The following is a 17,462-nucleotide window of genomic DNA, read 5'->3' as shown; positions in this document are numbered from 1 at the left end:
GCAGCCTAAAACTTGGATCATGTGAGGATCAACCCTTTGTGATACTCGATACAAGAAAACTGGTTTTGAAAATGCTTTCTTTCAACTGAATCCCTGCATAAAATCTAGCTTTTCGCAAAAAGAACCTTAACCTTATCCTTGACTTACCCTATGCATTATATTCTATTTATACCCCCTCCGTGGGTGTGGTTGGACTTGCTGAGTACATTTGTGCTCACCCCATTCTTTATTTTTACAGAAGAAGATCCAGATTTTGTACCTAACGACGTTGAGTAGGGGTACCATCATGCACCCAGCCTTGCCTGTGGATTAGGGTCACCCGCAGGAGATACCGCATGGCGCAAGACTCTGATGACTTTCTTTTTATATTTAATATTGTTGCGTGTGTGTGGATTGTAATCCTCGCGATAGTGGCGCTTCTCTGCTCACTACCGCGTAGAGTTGTACGGTAATAAACCATCTGATGTAATAAATGTGTCATCAGCCTCCTGGGACTGATGTTTGTAACACATTTAAGTCTTCTCTTATGAGGGGACGTTTCAAAAGATTGGTTTGGATTAAAGATCGCAACAGTGAAGGCAAAGCCCCAGATTTCAAGATAGATAAGGATGGAGTCTTGTGGTTCAAGAAAATATTATGTGTGCCTAAGCAAGGTCATTTTCGTTGGACCATCTTGGATGAAGCCCATAACTCCACTTATTCCATTCACCCCGGCACTACGAAAATGTACCTGGACCTTAAGGAGAAGTATTGGTGGATTGGTATGAAGGGGGATATGGCTCGATTCGTCGCTCCTTGTGATGTGTGCAAAAGAGTTAAAGCAGAAACCCAGAAGCCCAGTGGATTACTTCAGCCGTTGCCAATTCCAGTATGGAAGTGGGATGAAGTTAGTATGGATTTTATCACCGGTCTACCAAGAACCCAGAGCGGCCATGACTCAGTTTGGGTAATTGTCGATCGACTCACTAAAGTGGCACACTTCATCCCAGTGCCTACCAATTATGGAGGTGATAAATTAGCCAAGCTATATATTGAGCGTATTGTGAAGTTGCATGGAGTACCTAAGAGGATTGTGTCAGATAGAGGCACCCAGTTCACTTCGAGATTCTGGAGCAGGTTACATGAAGCACTTGGTATAAGTTGCACTTCAGTTCAGCCTATCATCCTCAGACTGATGGCCAAACCGAAAGAATTAATCAGATCCTTGAAGACATGCTAAGAGACTGTGTTCTTACTTATGGCAAAAATTGGGAAGACAGATTGTCATATGTGGAGTTCTCTTACAACAACAGCTACCAGTCCAGTTTGAAGATGTCATCGTTTGAAGCCCTCTACGGGAGGAAGTGTCGCCCACCTCTCATGTGGACCGAAGTCGGTGACCGCATTATTGAGGGCCCAGATTTTATTAAAGAAGCAAAAGACAAGATAGCAGAAATCAGAGAGAATCTAAAGGCAGCTCAATCCCGCCAGAAAAATTATGCCGATAAAAGAAGACGTACTCTCAGCTTCGAAGTTGGAGACTATGTGTACCTTAAAGTTTCCCCAATTCGCAGCACACGCAGATTCCAGGTACGAGGAAAGTTGGCTCCACGTTACATTGGACCTTTCCCAATTATGAAGAAAGTGGGAGCGGTAGCCTATAAGCTTCAATTGCCAGTAGAGATGTCAGATGTGCACGATGTATTACATGTGTCCCAACTCAGAAAGTGTCTGCGAGTACCAGAAGAACAAGTGGCCCCAGAAACAATCGACCTGCAGGATGATCTCAGATACCAAGAAGTACCAGTAAAAATTCTAGATACTGTGACGCGAAGAACCCGCAACTCAGCAGTCAAAATTTGTCGAGTCTAGTGGAGTAGACATTCGGAAGCAGAAGCAACTTGGGAGAGAGAAGACGCGCTCCGAGCCGAGTTCCCCAGTCTCTTTAGTAGTGAAGCTGAATCTCGGGGACGAGATTCAACCTAAGTGGGGTAGGTTTGTAACATCCCAGTTTTCATCACTATTGAAAGAAATGCAAGGCAACCCTCTAGAACATTCTCCACTAAGCAAAAGTGAGATATTTTCCATGGAGTACTCTAGAATTGGTAAAATGTTAGAATATTTTGGAATTCTCTAAAATGGGGACACTTGTCCTAATACCATGGCTCCCCTTGGACTATAAATAGAGCCCCCCCCTCCTTGCCCTGGTATCCATCCATGAGCAAGGTAGATGAGTTGTGGTAGGGCTAGAAGGGTGAGTGCTAGGCTAGCCACTTAAAGGTGTGTGTTCCTTTGTAACTTTGTTGCTCTAATAAGATAAGTGTCTTTATAAGTGTTAGTCTCCCAGATAAATTTAAGTACTTAGTGTATAAGTTGTGATCCATCGAAGGTTGGCTCTGTCACCCGGGATCACAAAAGTGTCTGGGCTTCATCGAAGGTTGGCTCTGTCACCCGGAAGCCAGCTTCATCTGTTGGTAGGCTCTGAAGTAACTAGAAGCTGACCGACTCTGAAGTGAGTTGGTGTGTCATAGGGGTAGATCCTCAACTTAGTGGGTATTAGGGCCACCTCAATTTCCAACAATCACTAAAACAAAACTTATGTTGCAATTAAACTAGTAACGTAAAATAATACTAACGTTATATGAGGTATTACATATGAAGCATCCCCTCATAAGAGAATACTTAAATGTGATACCAACATCAGTCCCAGGAGGCTGATGACACATTTATTACATCAGATGGTTCATTACCGTACAACTCTACGCGGTAATGGGCACAGAAGCGCCACTATCGCGAGGATAACAACCCATACCCACACAACGATATTAATTATAAAAAGGGGGTCATCAGAGTCTTACGCCATGGGTATCTCCTGCGGGTGACCCTAATCCACAGGCAAGGCTGGGTGCAGGACGGTACCCCTACTCAGCGTCGTCCGGAACGAAGTCTGGATCTTCTTCTGTAAAAATAAAGAATGGGGTGAGTACAAACGTACTCAGCAAGTCCAACCATATCCACGGAGGGGGTATAAATAGAATATAATGCACATGGTAAATCAAGGGTAAGGCTAGGGTTTAATTTGCGGAAAGCAATATTTTATGCAGGGGTTCATTTGAAAGAAAGCATTTCCAAAACCAGTTTTCTTTTGCCGAGTAACACGAAGGGTTGATCCACACAGGATCCAAGTTTTAAGCTGCTACCGGACTCCTCATCCGCCGTAGCACACGGCACAACTGCCGGACACTTATCCAAAACAACTCACGCCAACCCATCCCAAAATAAACACTAGTTATGTGACCACACCGTAACTCTCCCAGTACCATGGGCACGGCTATTCGAATAGGTTTTGACTCTGCAGAGGTGTGCAACTTTACCCACAAGCGGGGTACTGCAACTCGATCACCTTAGTGTCGTTGCAGATCCCAACAAAGCCATTACCCACCTTAGCTAGACCTGACTAGCCATCACGAGATGCACCAAGGGGTCATTGACCTATCACACAAAGGTTTTAACCGGGGCATAAGTCACACAGAGCTAATCCCTTCTCCTTGATCACCCGTTGCTCTCAGCTCTCCTGATGGCTATCAGACTAACTAGTGGGGTTTATGCTAAGCCGTTGCCCATTCAACGGTCGAGTGGTTTGCACGATAGTGGAGTTAGGTGAGATGACACACCAACTCGGTCCTTAATTGTGACAAGATGGATATCTCCCTTCCTTGCTCTGCCACACAGGCATGAGCACACCAAACGGCAAATCACACAGAAATGCCATCCATCCCGTCTAAACTCATCTTTCAAAATTCCACTTTTCTCCCTTCCCACACACACATTTTCTTTATAAACAAGTTGTAATGTGTATGAGGTCCTAAGCGTACTAGCAATGATTAACGTCCAAACAACACATTTAGACATTAATCTAGGTGGTCAAGGAATGGTTATAACAAATCAAGGGGTGACTATCCAACCGTGTTTTCAGCAGGCAAAACATATGCAATTTTCTAAAACAAGCCAAAAGGTTGTGTTTATAAAAACTGGAACAAAAGTATGCATCAAAGGTTCACCTACTCCTCGTTCACCTCCTCGCAGTACTGCTCGTCGACAGGCTCTCCTTCGTTCACACCGTGGTCTATGACGCACACAACCAAACACACAATCAAGAAAAGAAATACAGGCTTTATCATTGAGCTCGATTCGGAAACAATTAAGATATGGAGATAGAAGTGATATTTTTGGGTGGTTTCCTAATGGTTCGGCCAAAACTATATTAGAAATGGCGTGATAAAGTTTCGGGTCGATCAGAGATGTTTTGGCGCATGAAATGATAAGTTAATGGAGTGTTTATGGCCTAAACAAGGGTTCAGGGACTTGTTTGTAATTAGTGGAAGGACCTGTTTAAAATTTCGGGAAAGGTTCGGGTTACTCGGAAAAAGGGTAGGGTTTTATTTATAAATAAGTTTGTATAGTGGGGGGGTTTGTAAATATTATAAAGGACAGGGCTTGATTAGCAAAATGGCCAAAGGGTGGAGGGGTTCTTAAAGGAATAAGGAGAAGGGGAGGGGCTTTTGGGCAAAAAGCCCTTTCTTTCCCCTTCCTCCGCAGAGCAGGGGAGGCGCGCCCAGTGCGTCGGCGGCGGCCCTCACCGGCGACCCAAGGCACGGCGTGGCTCGGGACCGAGGGAAAAGGGAGAGGGGCCCCTGGGAGACCCAATCCCCCTCCCAATTTGTGCAGAGGTGACCCATGGGGAAGTCCCCACGGCGGCGCGCGGTGGCGGCCAACGGCGTCCCTGGGGGTGGTGCTGCGGCCACGGGAAAGGGGCTAGGGGCGGCGGGTGCGCTCAAGGGAGTGGCGGGGGTTCTACCTGGGCTCTGGGCTCGAGGAAGGAGGCGATGGAGCGGGCCAGCCACGGGAGTAGGCGGCGCCGGTCAGCAAAATGCGTGGCGGCGGAGCAGCGAGTTGGGAGAGAGGGAGCTGGAGGTGGCGGGGTGTTTGTGGGGCGGAAGAGCGACGCGGGGTCCCTTTATAGCCGAGGAGATGCGGTGGAGGCTTGGCGGGACGCGGTGGAGGCCGGCGAGCGGTGCGGGGCGCGTTAATGGCGTCGCGACGCGGCGGTGCGAGCAGCGATGCGGCACAGCGGCGTTGTGATGGCACGGGCAGGCGTGTGGCACGTGGGGGGGCCGGGCGCTGTGCGGCACTGGGGCGACGGCGCGAGCGGCGATGGCGGGGCACCAGCGGCGGGCGGCACGGCGCGCGACGTCGCGGCTCGGGCGTCGGTCACGGCGAGCGCGCGCAGAGAGGCAGCGGCGGTGCGGGGGCGCGTGCATCGCGGCGTCGTTAGGCGCGCACGTGGGCCGAGCAGGGGAGCGGGTGCGCGAGCGCGTGCGCGCGGGCGGCGCCGAGTTGAGCGGCGAGCTCTTGCGCGCGGCGGCGGCCTTTGCGGCGAGGCAGAGGGTGGCAGGCGGTGGAGCACACGCGCGCATGCGTGTGCGGGCCGTGCGTGGGCCGGCCGGGGTGGGGCGCGCGTGCAGGGGTGGGCCGGGAGCGGGGGCGTGCGGGGCAGGCGGCCGAGGCGAGCGTGGAGGAGAGGCGGCGCGGGCTGAGCAGCGCTCGGGGGAGGAGAGAGGAGAGGAAGGGAGGAGGAGAGAAGAAAATGGAGAAGAAAAAAGAAAGAAAAAGAAAAAGAAAAAGAAAAGGAGGGAGAGAGGAAAAGAGAGATTCGCGGCGAACCTTTCGGCGGCGACCACAACGCCGGTCAGGCACGCGCGGCGGTCGCGGCCGCCTGCCGCGGCTTTGGCGGGAAGTGGCGTGCGCGGATCGAGGGGAACAGAGGGACGGAATGGAGACTGGATCCGGGTGTCGGGACAGGGAAAAGATTTCGGGAGTTAGGGTTCAGGTTTTAGGAGGTTTTGAGCTCAACGACGAAAATAATTTCAAAGGAATATTTTAGCGAGTGATTTATTTTTTGATAGATTTTCGAGATGTCACAACATAACTACTAGGCAAACTATTTTATACGCCGCTGCTGCTCTCCTCGCCTATAAAAAGAGCGAGGCCGTGACGAGCCCCATCATCAGCCCAAGCACACCGAGCCGCTTCGCTCCGCTTCGCTCCGCTAGTTGAACCACTCCTCACGAGCCCAGCTCACTCACGAGACGAAGCCCCAACAGCTGACCCTCTTCCTCGAGCTGTTCCGCGCCAAGGTGAGATGGCAGGTAGCTCCCCGACCATTAACTCCGCAATACTAATAAAAGCTCAAAATACCCATCAGGCCGTGAACACTTAATCCAAATCATTCTATTTTCAGAATTGAATACCAACCAATACTGTAAACTCAATATCTCCTTCATATCAACTCTTTTTCATGTAACTCTTTTTCCTAAACTCTCCTCAAATCATATACTATCTATTCCTCCTATTTTCATCTCCATTTGAGCTTATTTTATAGCTTGCTTGTGTTTGTTTGCCGGTTGTGCCGTTTACGCCCGTAGATCATGGAGTGACCGAGGAGGAGCCTGCCAAGGAGTACGAAGACCAGTACCGCGAGCCGGAACCAGAAGACCAGTACCGCGAGCCGGAACCAGAAGACCCGTACCGCGAGCAGGAAGCCGCCGCCGTCGACGCGTACATAAGCGAAGGCAAGTTTCATCGACCCCTACGTGAGCGGTTGCATCCATGTGAGGACGTCTAATTGTAGCCCTGGTTTAGGATCGATTACATATACCGGTACTTGGGTGATTGAGTGTGCTCATACATGCATATGAGTAGTTATGCATATCCAGAGTTGAGACTAGGATATAAAGGGTTTTGGCTGAGGCTAGGGCAGCTGGGTATGCTGGAGCCGGCGCTACCGTGGTGGTAGACTGGCAGGTGAGTGCTACCGTGGTGGTAGACTCGAGTTGACATGTTGAGGGATGGTTGCTGCCCTGGTGAACCATCAGGACCGAGTTGTTTTGACATCTCACCTAGCTTACTTTAGTACGACCACAGGTTCCGATATGGGCCGGACTTAGCCTAATCCCACTGGTTAGCCTGACGGTCGCAGGGATGGTTTACGGGTATGGACCATTGGGGTCAGGGCCCGAGGGTTTGTGCGGCCGGGCTGGGGCGTGACCACGGCTGGGTGTCGGCTATGTCGGTTGTCCGTTCGGGCAGTCGAGCGTGTGGGTACAGTGTACGACCTCTGCAGAATGTATAATCCATTCGAATGGTCCGTGTCCACGGTATGGACAAGCTACGGTGTGGTCCTGACAACTAGTGAGCTACCTACTGTGGGTTGTGTCGGGAAGAGTTGCATACCATGAGTTGCATTGCTAATGCATTGTGCTTAATATGTGTCGTGCATGTCATCTCCCCTCCCGTAGGGCGAGGTGGAGCTTGCTGAGTACTTTTGTACTCACCTCTGTTGATTTTCTCCAGAGGATCCTGACTTTGTGCCGGAAGACTGCGAGTAGATCGTATCCGCACCCAAGCTTTTCGAGTGGAGCCGTGATGGATGAAGAGCTAGTCCTGTATGTCGTTATGCTAGTTGTTATCTTATGATTGTTCTGTGTAGCTTTGTGTTGTCACTTTACTCCTCATGTACGTGTTAAATAAAGCTCTGTATGACTCTGGACTCCACTTAATGTAACATGTATTGTGCCGGAGACTTAATTCGGTAAATAATACATGGTTTAGCCTTGATCTTTGGGTCGGGGCGCTTCAGTGGCGGTATATGCATGGAGAGGGTTGGCTAAAGCCGCTATAGCGGGGAATTTAGTGGGATTTTAAATTACTACCGCTAAATTCTATAATCCACTATTTTAGAACTTTGGCTACTGTTTATGAATATTTTTATTCTAAAATAATGAGTTGTGGCAAAGTATATACACACAATATCTATTTTAATGTAAGTGTACGTATTTTAACATAGTTGAGCCTATGACTCATGGGCCCCACTTCTCTCCTTGTTTCTAGAAGAGTTTAATGTACGTGTACGTATTAGGAATTTAGGATGATGAGTTAATTCAGTTTGGGTTCTCCGGATGTCGGTGCGCCTGTAACCCCCACCCATATTTTTTTGGGAAAATTCGATTCATGCCACCACAACTCCGTGAAATTGGGTGTCATGTTGAAAATCATGCCACTCAATGGCATGATTTTCAATATGAGATCCAATTTCAAGAAATTGGAGTGGCATGGATCCAACTGACCCTATTTTTTTATACTCCATACATTGTATATAGACGATCAGCAGATGATCTGACAATGACCATAAAGCGTAGCTTAATCGGAGATTTTCTGTACACTCGCTCTACATATGTACTCCCTAAGAAGTTGTTTAGGACGACGACACACGCTGTGTTTGATTGGCTGTGGCTGGTTGGCTGAAAAGCCAAGCGAACACAGCGACAGTCTCTAAAACATAATTTTGATCTCTTGTTGTTATAAAGATATTTATAGAAAAGTGAGATATGTATACTTTTATGAAAGTATTTTTCAAGACAAATATATTTCATATAATTTTCACATTTGCAAACTCAACAATTTAAAAGTTATTGATGATTTATATTCCTAATATTTAACTCAAAACATGTCCAAAATAAATTTTTTTACCAATACGAAGGGAGTAATTAACCGGCCATGCCTAATAGGCTCCGAGAATCAGCGAACTACACAATATCTACGAGTTAGACCTTCCTTAAACATCGACGCAGAAGACAGAAGAAGACGAGTTGTAGTGAGTCATGTATTCATCAATTTTGTAAATATCAAAATTAATAAAAATATGTGTTCTCGCAAATGTGTGCGTATATCCCTTGCACATGTGTGCGTATATCCCTTGTGTGCAAGTTTTATTTATTTCCTCGCCCCTTCCTTTTATTTTCGCGAACAGCTGCTAATCCGTTTCCCCGAATCCGCTGTGCCATTAGCATGCCCCAACTCTTTTGTTTTTTCCCTCTTCGATTTTTCTTTTCTTTTGTATATAATATAAAAGGAGGAACGCATTAAACCACATGGCGTGGCTGCAATTATTATCACCAAAAGAAAATGAAAAATCCTCATGAGTCATGAGCCATGACGGTGAAGTGAGCCATCATGCGTGCGTGCTCCATCACTCCATGTGCAAAGGAAATACATTGACATTGCTATGGTAGAAGATAGATAGAGAGCGGGGTAGAGAGAATGACAGCAGAAGTAGAGTATTTGAGCACCAGGACAAAGATGCACCAACAGTAATAAAAGGGATCAAGAACTGTTGAAGTAGAGAGTTTCAATTTTTATAAGGTATACAGTTGTAAAAGACAAGCCAGAGGTCCAGTCCATGTTTGGTGAAAGGAAAGGGAAAGGAACCTGAAATCTGATGTGGAGGTAAACCCCTCACCAAACCTCCGTCCATGGCTCTGCTGGCCTGCTAGGTAAGCAGAAAATCTGGCGCAAAAGCTTCCCCTCGCCTTGCCTACTGGGCGGCGGGCATTGACTATTGAGGGAGGGGAACTTGCCACCCACCACCTCCTCTGCTCCGCCGACAGCGAGAGCCCGCGAGCAAGCGGCGGCTACCACCACCGCCTCCCAGGTTCCCACGTCCCTGCCATCCTTTTTGACTCCGGGATCCCCCTCCTCCCCGCCTGCCGAGGATCCCACAACCTTCCTACTACTTTCCCCATACCTTCCGATCTCGCCACATTCCTAGCCGAGCGTGAAGTGGTAGGGAGGGGAGGGAGGCGGCGGCGCGGGTGAGGACCGATGGGGAAGGGGAGCGGGCGGGGGCTGGCCCTGGCGCTCGCCGTGCTCCTCGCCTGCTCCGGCGTCGTTGTCGTCACGGCGCAGGACACCGAGCGGATCGAAGGTACGCGGGGCGATTTGTGTTTGTTTCCATCTTGCTTCTGATCTTGATAGCACATTCTTGTCAGTTTCTATAACTCCAGCTATTTGTTTTGTAGTACATCTTGTCGCCTGTAGCACATCTTGCAAATTGGTAAAGCAACAATTTTGGCATGTATTAGTATGTCAGTTTGATCTGCTAGGCCTCTGAATCTTGAATTCATGGGAATTCCATCCTGATTTCATATGCTAATGGGTTAGCAGATAAGCTGAATGCAGGTGGATCCTTTGGCATTCAATGATACATGATGATAACCAATTAATCATGATTAGTTCAGTTTAGCACAGGTGCAAAATTCACTTTGGAGCTTTATTTTGCTTAGCTAGCATACCTTACTTTTTGAGTTTTGAATTTTTGATTAGTATATGCTTTGTCATCCTGTGATCCCTAGCATGGTTCTACAACTAGGTATATTCTTTTCCCCATTTCTGTGCATCCCTAATGCTGTGGCTAATAAAATGCAGGAAGTGCTGGCGATGTGCTGGAAGATAACCCTGTTGGGAGGCTCAAGGTCTTTGTCTATGATCTCCCTAGCAAATACAACAAGAAACTGCTGAAGAAGGACCCTAGGTGCCTGAACCACATGTTTGCTGCTGAGATCTTCATGCACTGGTTCCTGTTGTCAAGCGCTGTTCGAACTTTTAATCCCGAGGAAGCAGATTGGTTCTACACACCTGTATACACAACATGCGATCTGACTCCTTCGGGTCTTCCCTTGCCTTTCAAGTCTCCTCGAATGATGCGTAGTGCAATCCAGCTGATTGCCACAAACTGGCCTTACTGGAATAGATCAGAAGGCGCAGATCATTTCTTTGTCACACCACATGACTTTGGTGCTTGCTTTCATTATCAGGTACAAACACTAGTACATTAAGTAGCTGTCACATGCATTTATTTATCTTTCTAATAATGAAGATTAGATCTTTGGCACTAATAGTTTAGTACCAAATAGCAAATACCAGCGTTTGTAACAACTGGGACATATCTAATTGTGACACTGAACAAGATCCTTGTTTCAGTATGACTGAACTAATCTAGTACAGTGAGTTAATTAGTTCAGGCTCCACATGTTCTTTGTCCCTTGTAGAAGAAACATATCCATGATTGTAATTTCCTTATATGTCATGCTGATATCCATATTCATGGTTAATTAACCATGTAATAGAAATAATCACTTGCTAGACCTCCAATTGACGCCTTCTGTTTCTGGCAGTTTCAGTATCTTGATCTTTCTGTAATGAGAACTTTCATTGTTTCAGGAAGAGAAAGCAATTGCCCGGGGAATCCTCCCCTTGCTTCAGCGTGCTACGCTGGTTCAAACCTTTGGACAGAAGAACCATGTCTGCCTGAAGGATGGATCCATTACCATACCTCCATTTGCGCCTCCCCAGAAAATGCAAACTCACCTTATACCCCCAGATACCCCTCGATCCATCTTCGTGTACTTCCGCGGTCTGTTCTATGACAATGGCAATGATCCCGAAGGCGGCTACTATGCTAGGTAAATCATCTGTATGTGTACAATTAATGCAGTGGACACCTCCATATATACATCTTCCCATCGTTTTGTCTAGTCTCTGATGACACTGCATGTTCTACAGAGGAGCTCGCGCGTCAGTCTGGGAGAACTTCAAGAACAATCCGCTCTTTGACATCTCGACCGATCACCCACCAACATACTATGAAGACATGCAGCGTTCAGTGTTCTGCCTGTGCCCATTGGGCTGGGCACCATGGAGTCCCAGGCTAGTGGAAGCAGTGGTCTTCGGCTGCATCCCGGTGATCATCGCAGATGACATCGTCCTGCCCTTTGCGGATGCCATCCCATGGGAGGAGATCGGTGTGTTCGTTGCTGAGGAGGATGTACCGAGGCTGGACAGCATCCTGACATCCATTCCCACAGATGTTATACTGAGGAAGCAACGGCTCCTTGCGAACCCGTCGATGAAGCAGGCCATGCTGTTCCCCCAGCCTGCTCAGCCAGGAGATGCATTCCACCAGATTCTAAACGGACTTGCACGCAAGCTCCCACATGGTGATAATGTCTTCTTGAAGCCTGGGGAGAGGATCCTGAACTGGACCGCTGGACCACCAGGCGACCTAAAGCCTTGGTAGCATCTTGCGGATCTGAGATGGATAAAAACTTTCTGGAAAGGAAATACTGAGGACATGATGATATAGTGCACCTTCGAATTACCATGGATGCATAGTGCTGACCACAAGCCAAATGTACATTTTTTATATGCTCTTTCTTCTATAGCTGTTATATACACCTCATATCTTCTTCTCTTCTTTTTTTTGTCCCTCTTTATCCAATTCATTAGATGATGAGAATGCCAGGCCTTGTCAATCATATGTGGATATATCATCATAATAAAGTTTAAAGATTTTACTCATGCTGGTTGTCTGACCTCGTTTCAATATCCTCTGCACTGCATACAGCAGAGATATACCTGCAAGGCTGCAACAACCCTGCCATAGTGTTTGTGGTGCCCTACCTGGCTAATTTTAGTCCCCTTTGATTTGTGCCTCTTAACAATTCGATGACGAAGGTGAAACTGCTGTCTTTTTTTTTTTGAAGTAAAGAAGGTGAAACTGCTGTCTGAACTCTGAAGCAAGATCATTGGGAAGCCTGTCTGATTCGCTGATCAGGTAGCTTGTCACTTCAGTCTTTAACTGAATGTTGCCGAGTTCTGAAGGAATGTTGGAGCAAAATGCGCATGTGATGTGAGCGCAGTAAGCTAGAGAAAGATTGCTGGTTGTTGGTGCCGATAGGTAGGTAGATCGTTTGTGAAATGAGGTCAACATCAAGGCCATTTTTTTTTGTCTGTAAGGCCATCAGCTGGTATTACTGAGCTATTGCACCCTCCACCTGCACTTGGTTGCCATGTCACAAACTGAATGATAAAGGATCGTAGTTCAGAAATATATATCCGAACAAGGTTTCCACTAGGGTTTGGTGCCACGAACTTTGGAAATGGTGGGAATTTGTAAAAAAAATCATACTTCCAGTTTTTTTTCTGAATTTTTGCACAGATCTTGGCGAGATTCGGTTCCCCTCTATGCAAATTTTAAAGTTAAATTCGATCCTGGGTAAAAGTTTTCGGTAAGGTACGAGTGGTTATGAGGGTCAACGACAGAAACAACATTCTGGTGCACCGTGCGCCGTGACCTAACTAGCTGGAGAAGACGACGAAAGAGACCACCTAATGGCAGGTGAGCCAAGTATAGTAGGCACCGAGGAGAAAAATAAAAAGATGGCATGCATTGTGACACAAGCAAAGCGATACTGAAATGAGGAGGCCGTACAGCTGCATAACCTACTTTTGGTGGGTGTGCTTCCGTGCTTGCTTTTGCTTATTACTAGGACTCCATGCTCGTCTGTCGTATCACGTTTTCCATAATCATACGGTTGTCTTGCTTAATGAATGTTTACTCCCTCTGATTGCAAATACAAGCGGTTTAGAATATTGATATACTCGCCAAGGTAAAACATGGACCAGTAATTTACTTATACCGATTTAAATAAATTAGCATAGTGCTTGTACGTTGCTACAAGTAATATAATAGATCTACATGATATCACCAACTTTGTGTTTATTCACTCCGTCTACAAACTGTGTCGTGATCATGCGAGGTATTGATTGTCCGGAATCCGATTGAGATTTCGATTGACTTATTCAAGTTCTATTATGATTCCGACTGATTTGTTCGGATCCCAATTAAGATTTCGATTGATGGAAGTGTCGGACTCGCATACGGAATGAACTAAGGCCCACCTGTCAATGACACAAGACAGACCAAATCAAAATTTGAGGGGAAACCTTACTCACTTTATTAATAGATATAGATATAAATTGTAAAATTGAATTTCATAATGAAGCTGGCACCATTAACCTTGTGTTGCAAAACTGTTTATATAACTATTGATCGCTAAAGCTAAAAAAACTTATTTAAATTTGTGATATCAGAGATAGTACTATTTCGTAAAATTTCTCTATCCAGGACGACCAATTGCTAGTACTAGTACATGGGAACGCAAATTCATCGATCTTGCTCAGGGAAACCTGGTAGGCTGGTACCCACTACCTCCCTCCACCGCCGACAGACAGCCCGCGAAGCAGCGGCATGTCACCGTCACCACCAACCTCCCAGTCCGGCAGGCGGCAGCGCTCCCACACCTCTGTCATCCTCTTTGACTCCGCGTCCCTATTCTCCCTGCCTGCCAAGAATCCTCCCTACCACCTCCTCCACACCCTCCCGACTCGAGCCTCCATCTCCTGTCTCCCGGTTGCTCCTGAGCCGCCGAGCGTGGAGGGAAGGCGACGGACTAATGGGGACGGGGAGGGCGCGGGCGCTGCCCCTGGCGCTCGCCTTGCTCCTCGCCTGCTCCGACGTCGCCGTCGTCGCGGCGCAGGGCACCGAGCGGATCCAAGGTACGCGGCCCCTCGCTCTTCCTTCCTTCCTTCTCTTGCTTGCCGCCATGCTCTGGTTAGTGGATTATGCGTTGCCTGCGCCCGGCGGTTGTTCATCTGGGCAATCCGTGCTCCTCGTCGCGTTTGTGGTGGCCGGAATGGATCTGATCTCGCGCGCAGATCCTATCAGGCCCTGGGAAGACGAGCGGGCGGGTGGTTGGGGAGAGAGAGATCAGCTCTTTAACACAGATGCTTCCACGCTTCCTTCATTAATCCATGAGCGAACTACCTTCAGCAGCGTTCACAATCAATTCCATCCTGGCAAGGGACATGATTGCCAGTGCTCCAAGATCTTGAGATCAAACCTGTTATTATTAGTATGTGAGTGATGCATGTGCGATTGGTTATGATAGATCCTGCCTTGCATCTACTGAGCAGGCGAGCAGCTGAGCATAAATGAAGTTTGATTCTTTTTCAGAATTTCAAGTGTGGCTGAACTCCGAATAGCATACTTCTATTGACGATTAGCAAACTTTGTGAGTAGTGCTATTATTTATCGTTTTGGATTGGAGTCCACTAACTACACTTATCGAGCTTCTTGACTTAATAAAACAGTCAGGGATCTCTCAAATTTCTTACTTGACGTGATATTTAGCTACACCCTGGACCTACTAAAAGAGTTCTGCTCGTCAAACTACCCTATATGTTCCATGGCTTGCTTGTGTGCCTACTTGCTGTATAGTTTCAATTATGCTTTGCCTGAAGAAAATAATTTTTTTTTCTTCAAAAATACTGTTTGGTTCCACAGTACTAGGATCATGGTATTGTGGTGCATAATCCTCATACTTTCTCTGTGGGTATGATTAAATTCCAGGAAGTGCTGGTGATGTGCTAGAAGATGATCCTGTTGGAAGGCTCAAGGTATATGTCTATGAGTTGCCGCCCAAGTACAACAAGAATATTTTGGCAAAAGATTCAAGATGCCTCAAGCACATGTTTGCTACAGAGATCTTCATACATCGCTTCCTACTGTCGAGTGCAGTCCAGACACTAAATCCGGAAGAAGCCGATTGGTTCTATACTCCAGTATACACAACATGTGACCTTACTCCATGGGGCCATCCCTTGACCACCAAGTCTCCACGTATGATGAGAAGTGCGATTCAGTACATTTCCAAGCGTTGGCCCTACTGGAATAGGACAGAGGGAGCAGATCATTTCTTTGTCACACCACATGACTTTGGAGCATGCTTCTATTTCCAGGTGAGTCATGGAGCCATGAACCATGAACCCTCCTAGAAATTATTTATCAATGCAACTTGGTATGCAAACTCATAAAATGGAATTCCAGCCTAGTCATTTCCCAATACAGCATCTGCTATCCTTTACTCATTTTTGTTTCAAGCATCATCCATCTAGCATCATTCAGAATTCCTATTGTTCAGGAAGCAAAGGCTATCGAGCGAGGTGTCCTTCCAGTGCTGTGCCGTGCCACGCTGGTCCAGACTTTTGGGCAGAAGCATCATGCATGCCTCAAGGAAGGCTCCATCACCATCCCACCATATACTCCTCCTCATAAGATGAGAACTCACCTCGTTCCACCAGAGACCCCTCGGTCAATCTTTGTCTATTTTCGTGGTTTGTTCTATGATACTTCAAATGATCCTGAGGGTGGTTACTATGCAAGGTATGCACCTAAAATTGAATTATGTTACTGACAAGCATTCTTAATGAGTCATTGATCCGAAAGTCTTGATGCACCTACCATATGCAATGCAGGGGCGCCCGTGCATCGGTGTGGGAGAACTTCAAGAGCAACCCGATGTTCGACATCTCGACAGACCACCCACCAACCTACTATGAGGACATGCAGCGTTCTGTATTCTGCTTGTGCCCACTGGGCTGGGCCCCATGGAGCCCCCGTTTGGTGGAGGCTGTGGTGTTTGGCTGCATCCCCGTGATCATCGCCGACGACATTGTTCTTCCCTTTGCGGACGCGATCCCATGGGAGGAGATCGGTGTCTTTGTGGCCGAGGATGACGTCACGAAGCTGGACACCATCCTGACCTCCATACCAATGGAGGAAATCCTTCGAAAGCAGAGGCTGCTCGCAAACCCATCCATGAAGCAGGCCATGCTCTTCCCACAGCCAGCTGAACCCAGGGATGCCTTCCACCAGATCCTGAATGGGCTCGCGCGGAAGCTGCCGCATGGTAAGGGCGTGTTCCTGAAGCCCGGGCAGAAGGTGCTGAACTGGACTGAGGGAGACCCGGCCGATCTGAAGCCGTGGTAGGTATAAACGTATAGTGGCATGGCACCATCACCATTCGCCATGGCTGGAATTCTTGTGCAAACGACACAACCATACTAGAGGCTGATCATACAGTTGACGATGATGCTGATGAGTGAACCACACCATTAAATGTAAAGCTCCTTCCCTTCCTCCTCCTACCTGCTTCTTTTTGAGGCAATGTGCCTGTCTTGCCTGTATGGCCATACCCGTTCTGACCTTTTGGTGTAGTGTTAGCATTTTATAGATGATAGATGGTGGATCATGTAATGTATGACCGTTGTATTATATTATACAGTTGCCGGTTTACAATGGGAAAGTAGCTAACTCCAATCCAGAAAACCTGCTAAATGCTTGTGCGTTTCAGAACTGAATGCTAAATGTAATGTGTGCTTGACTTCTTGCCTTCTTGGTGTGGTGGCAAGCAATGAAGTAAGGATTGAACCCAAATGTTTGGGATTGGTAGGAAAACGTGCATAGGTTCCAGAAGCATTTGTATAGCTTAGTAGACAATATGCATGCCTAAGGCTGACTTCAAGAGAGAAGGCAAACACATATATGCATTTTGGAGCTGTACTGTGTATTACCGATTCCTCTTCCAACAGACGATGCAAATGAGCATGCATTTTGCCTTCGGAGGAGAGAGGAGTCAAAAATGCAGTCCCTCTCTCCTCCTATGCATTTGATGGAGGGGTCTGTTTTCTTCTCTTTTCCCGAGATGCATTTGCTGTTGGAGATAGAGTCGTGAGAAGAAAAGGCAAAATACGGTATAAGTGAGGCAAAGTTCAATTTGCCTCTCAAAAATGCACATTGTTGTTGGAGTCAGTCTTACAGAAGCACAACCTGGTACGAATAAGCATAAGACCATACACATGACCCATGATTCATGGGGTGGTCTTCCAGATTCAGTGAAGAAGAT

At 47.2% G+C, this 17,462-nt stretch overlaps 2 protein-coding genes across 3 annotated transcripts; both read left to right on the top strand.

Moving 5' to 3' along the window:
• Window positions 1–9,350: 9,350 nt before the first annotated feature.
• Window positions 9,351–12,234, top strand: LOC120664739 (probable glucuronosyltransferase Os01g0926700). Of its 2 annotated transcripts, XM_039944055.1 has the most exons (6): window positions 9,417–9,802; window positions 9,897–9,931; window positions 10,042–10,125; window positions 10,303–10,691; window positions 11,098–11,339; window positions 11,440–12,191. In XM_039944055.1, exons 4-6 carry the CDS (start codon window positions 10,422–10,424, stop codon window positions 11,951–11,953), a joined length of 1,026 nt encoding a protein of 341 aa, XP_039799989.1. In that variant the 5' UTR covers window positions 9,417–9,802; window positions 9,897–9,931; window positions 10,042–10,125; window positions 10,303–10,421; the 3' UTR covers window positions 11,954–12,191. The 2 variants fall into 2 exon arrangements, with proteins under 2 accessions (XP_039799988.1, XP_039799989.1); XM_039944054.1 differs by lacking the exons at window positions 9,897–9,931; window positions 10,042–10,125 and having other exon boundaries at window positions 9,351–9,802; window positions 11,440–12,234.
• A 1,777-nt stretch (window positions 12,235–14,011) lies between these two features.
• LOC120664738 (probable glucuronosyltransferase Os01g0926600) lies at window positions 14,012–16,912 on the top strand. The gene is made up of 4 exons (XM_039944053.1): window positions 14,012–14,274; window positions 15,128–15,516; window positions 15,699–15,940; window positions 16,033–16,912. Exons 1-4 carry the CDS (start codon window positions 14,172–14,174, stop codon window positions 16,544–16,546), a joined length of 1,248 nt encoding a protein of 415 aa, XP_039799987.1. The 5' UTR covers window positions 14,012–14,171; the 3' UTR covers window positions 16,547–16,912.
• Window positions 16,913–17,462: the final 550 nt, after the last annotated feature.

Source organism: Panicum virgatum, chromosome 3N, assembly GCF_016808335.1.
Source record: "Panicum virgatum strain AP13 chromosome 3N, P.virgatum_v5, whole genome shotgun sequence".
Lineage (NCBI taxonomy): Eukaryota > Viridiplantae > Streptophyta > Magnoliopsida > Poales > Poaceae > Panicum > Panicum virgatum.
The sequence above is the reverse complement of the archived record's forward strand: the minus strand, read 5'-3'. Positions and strand labels throughout refer to the sequence as shown.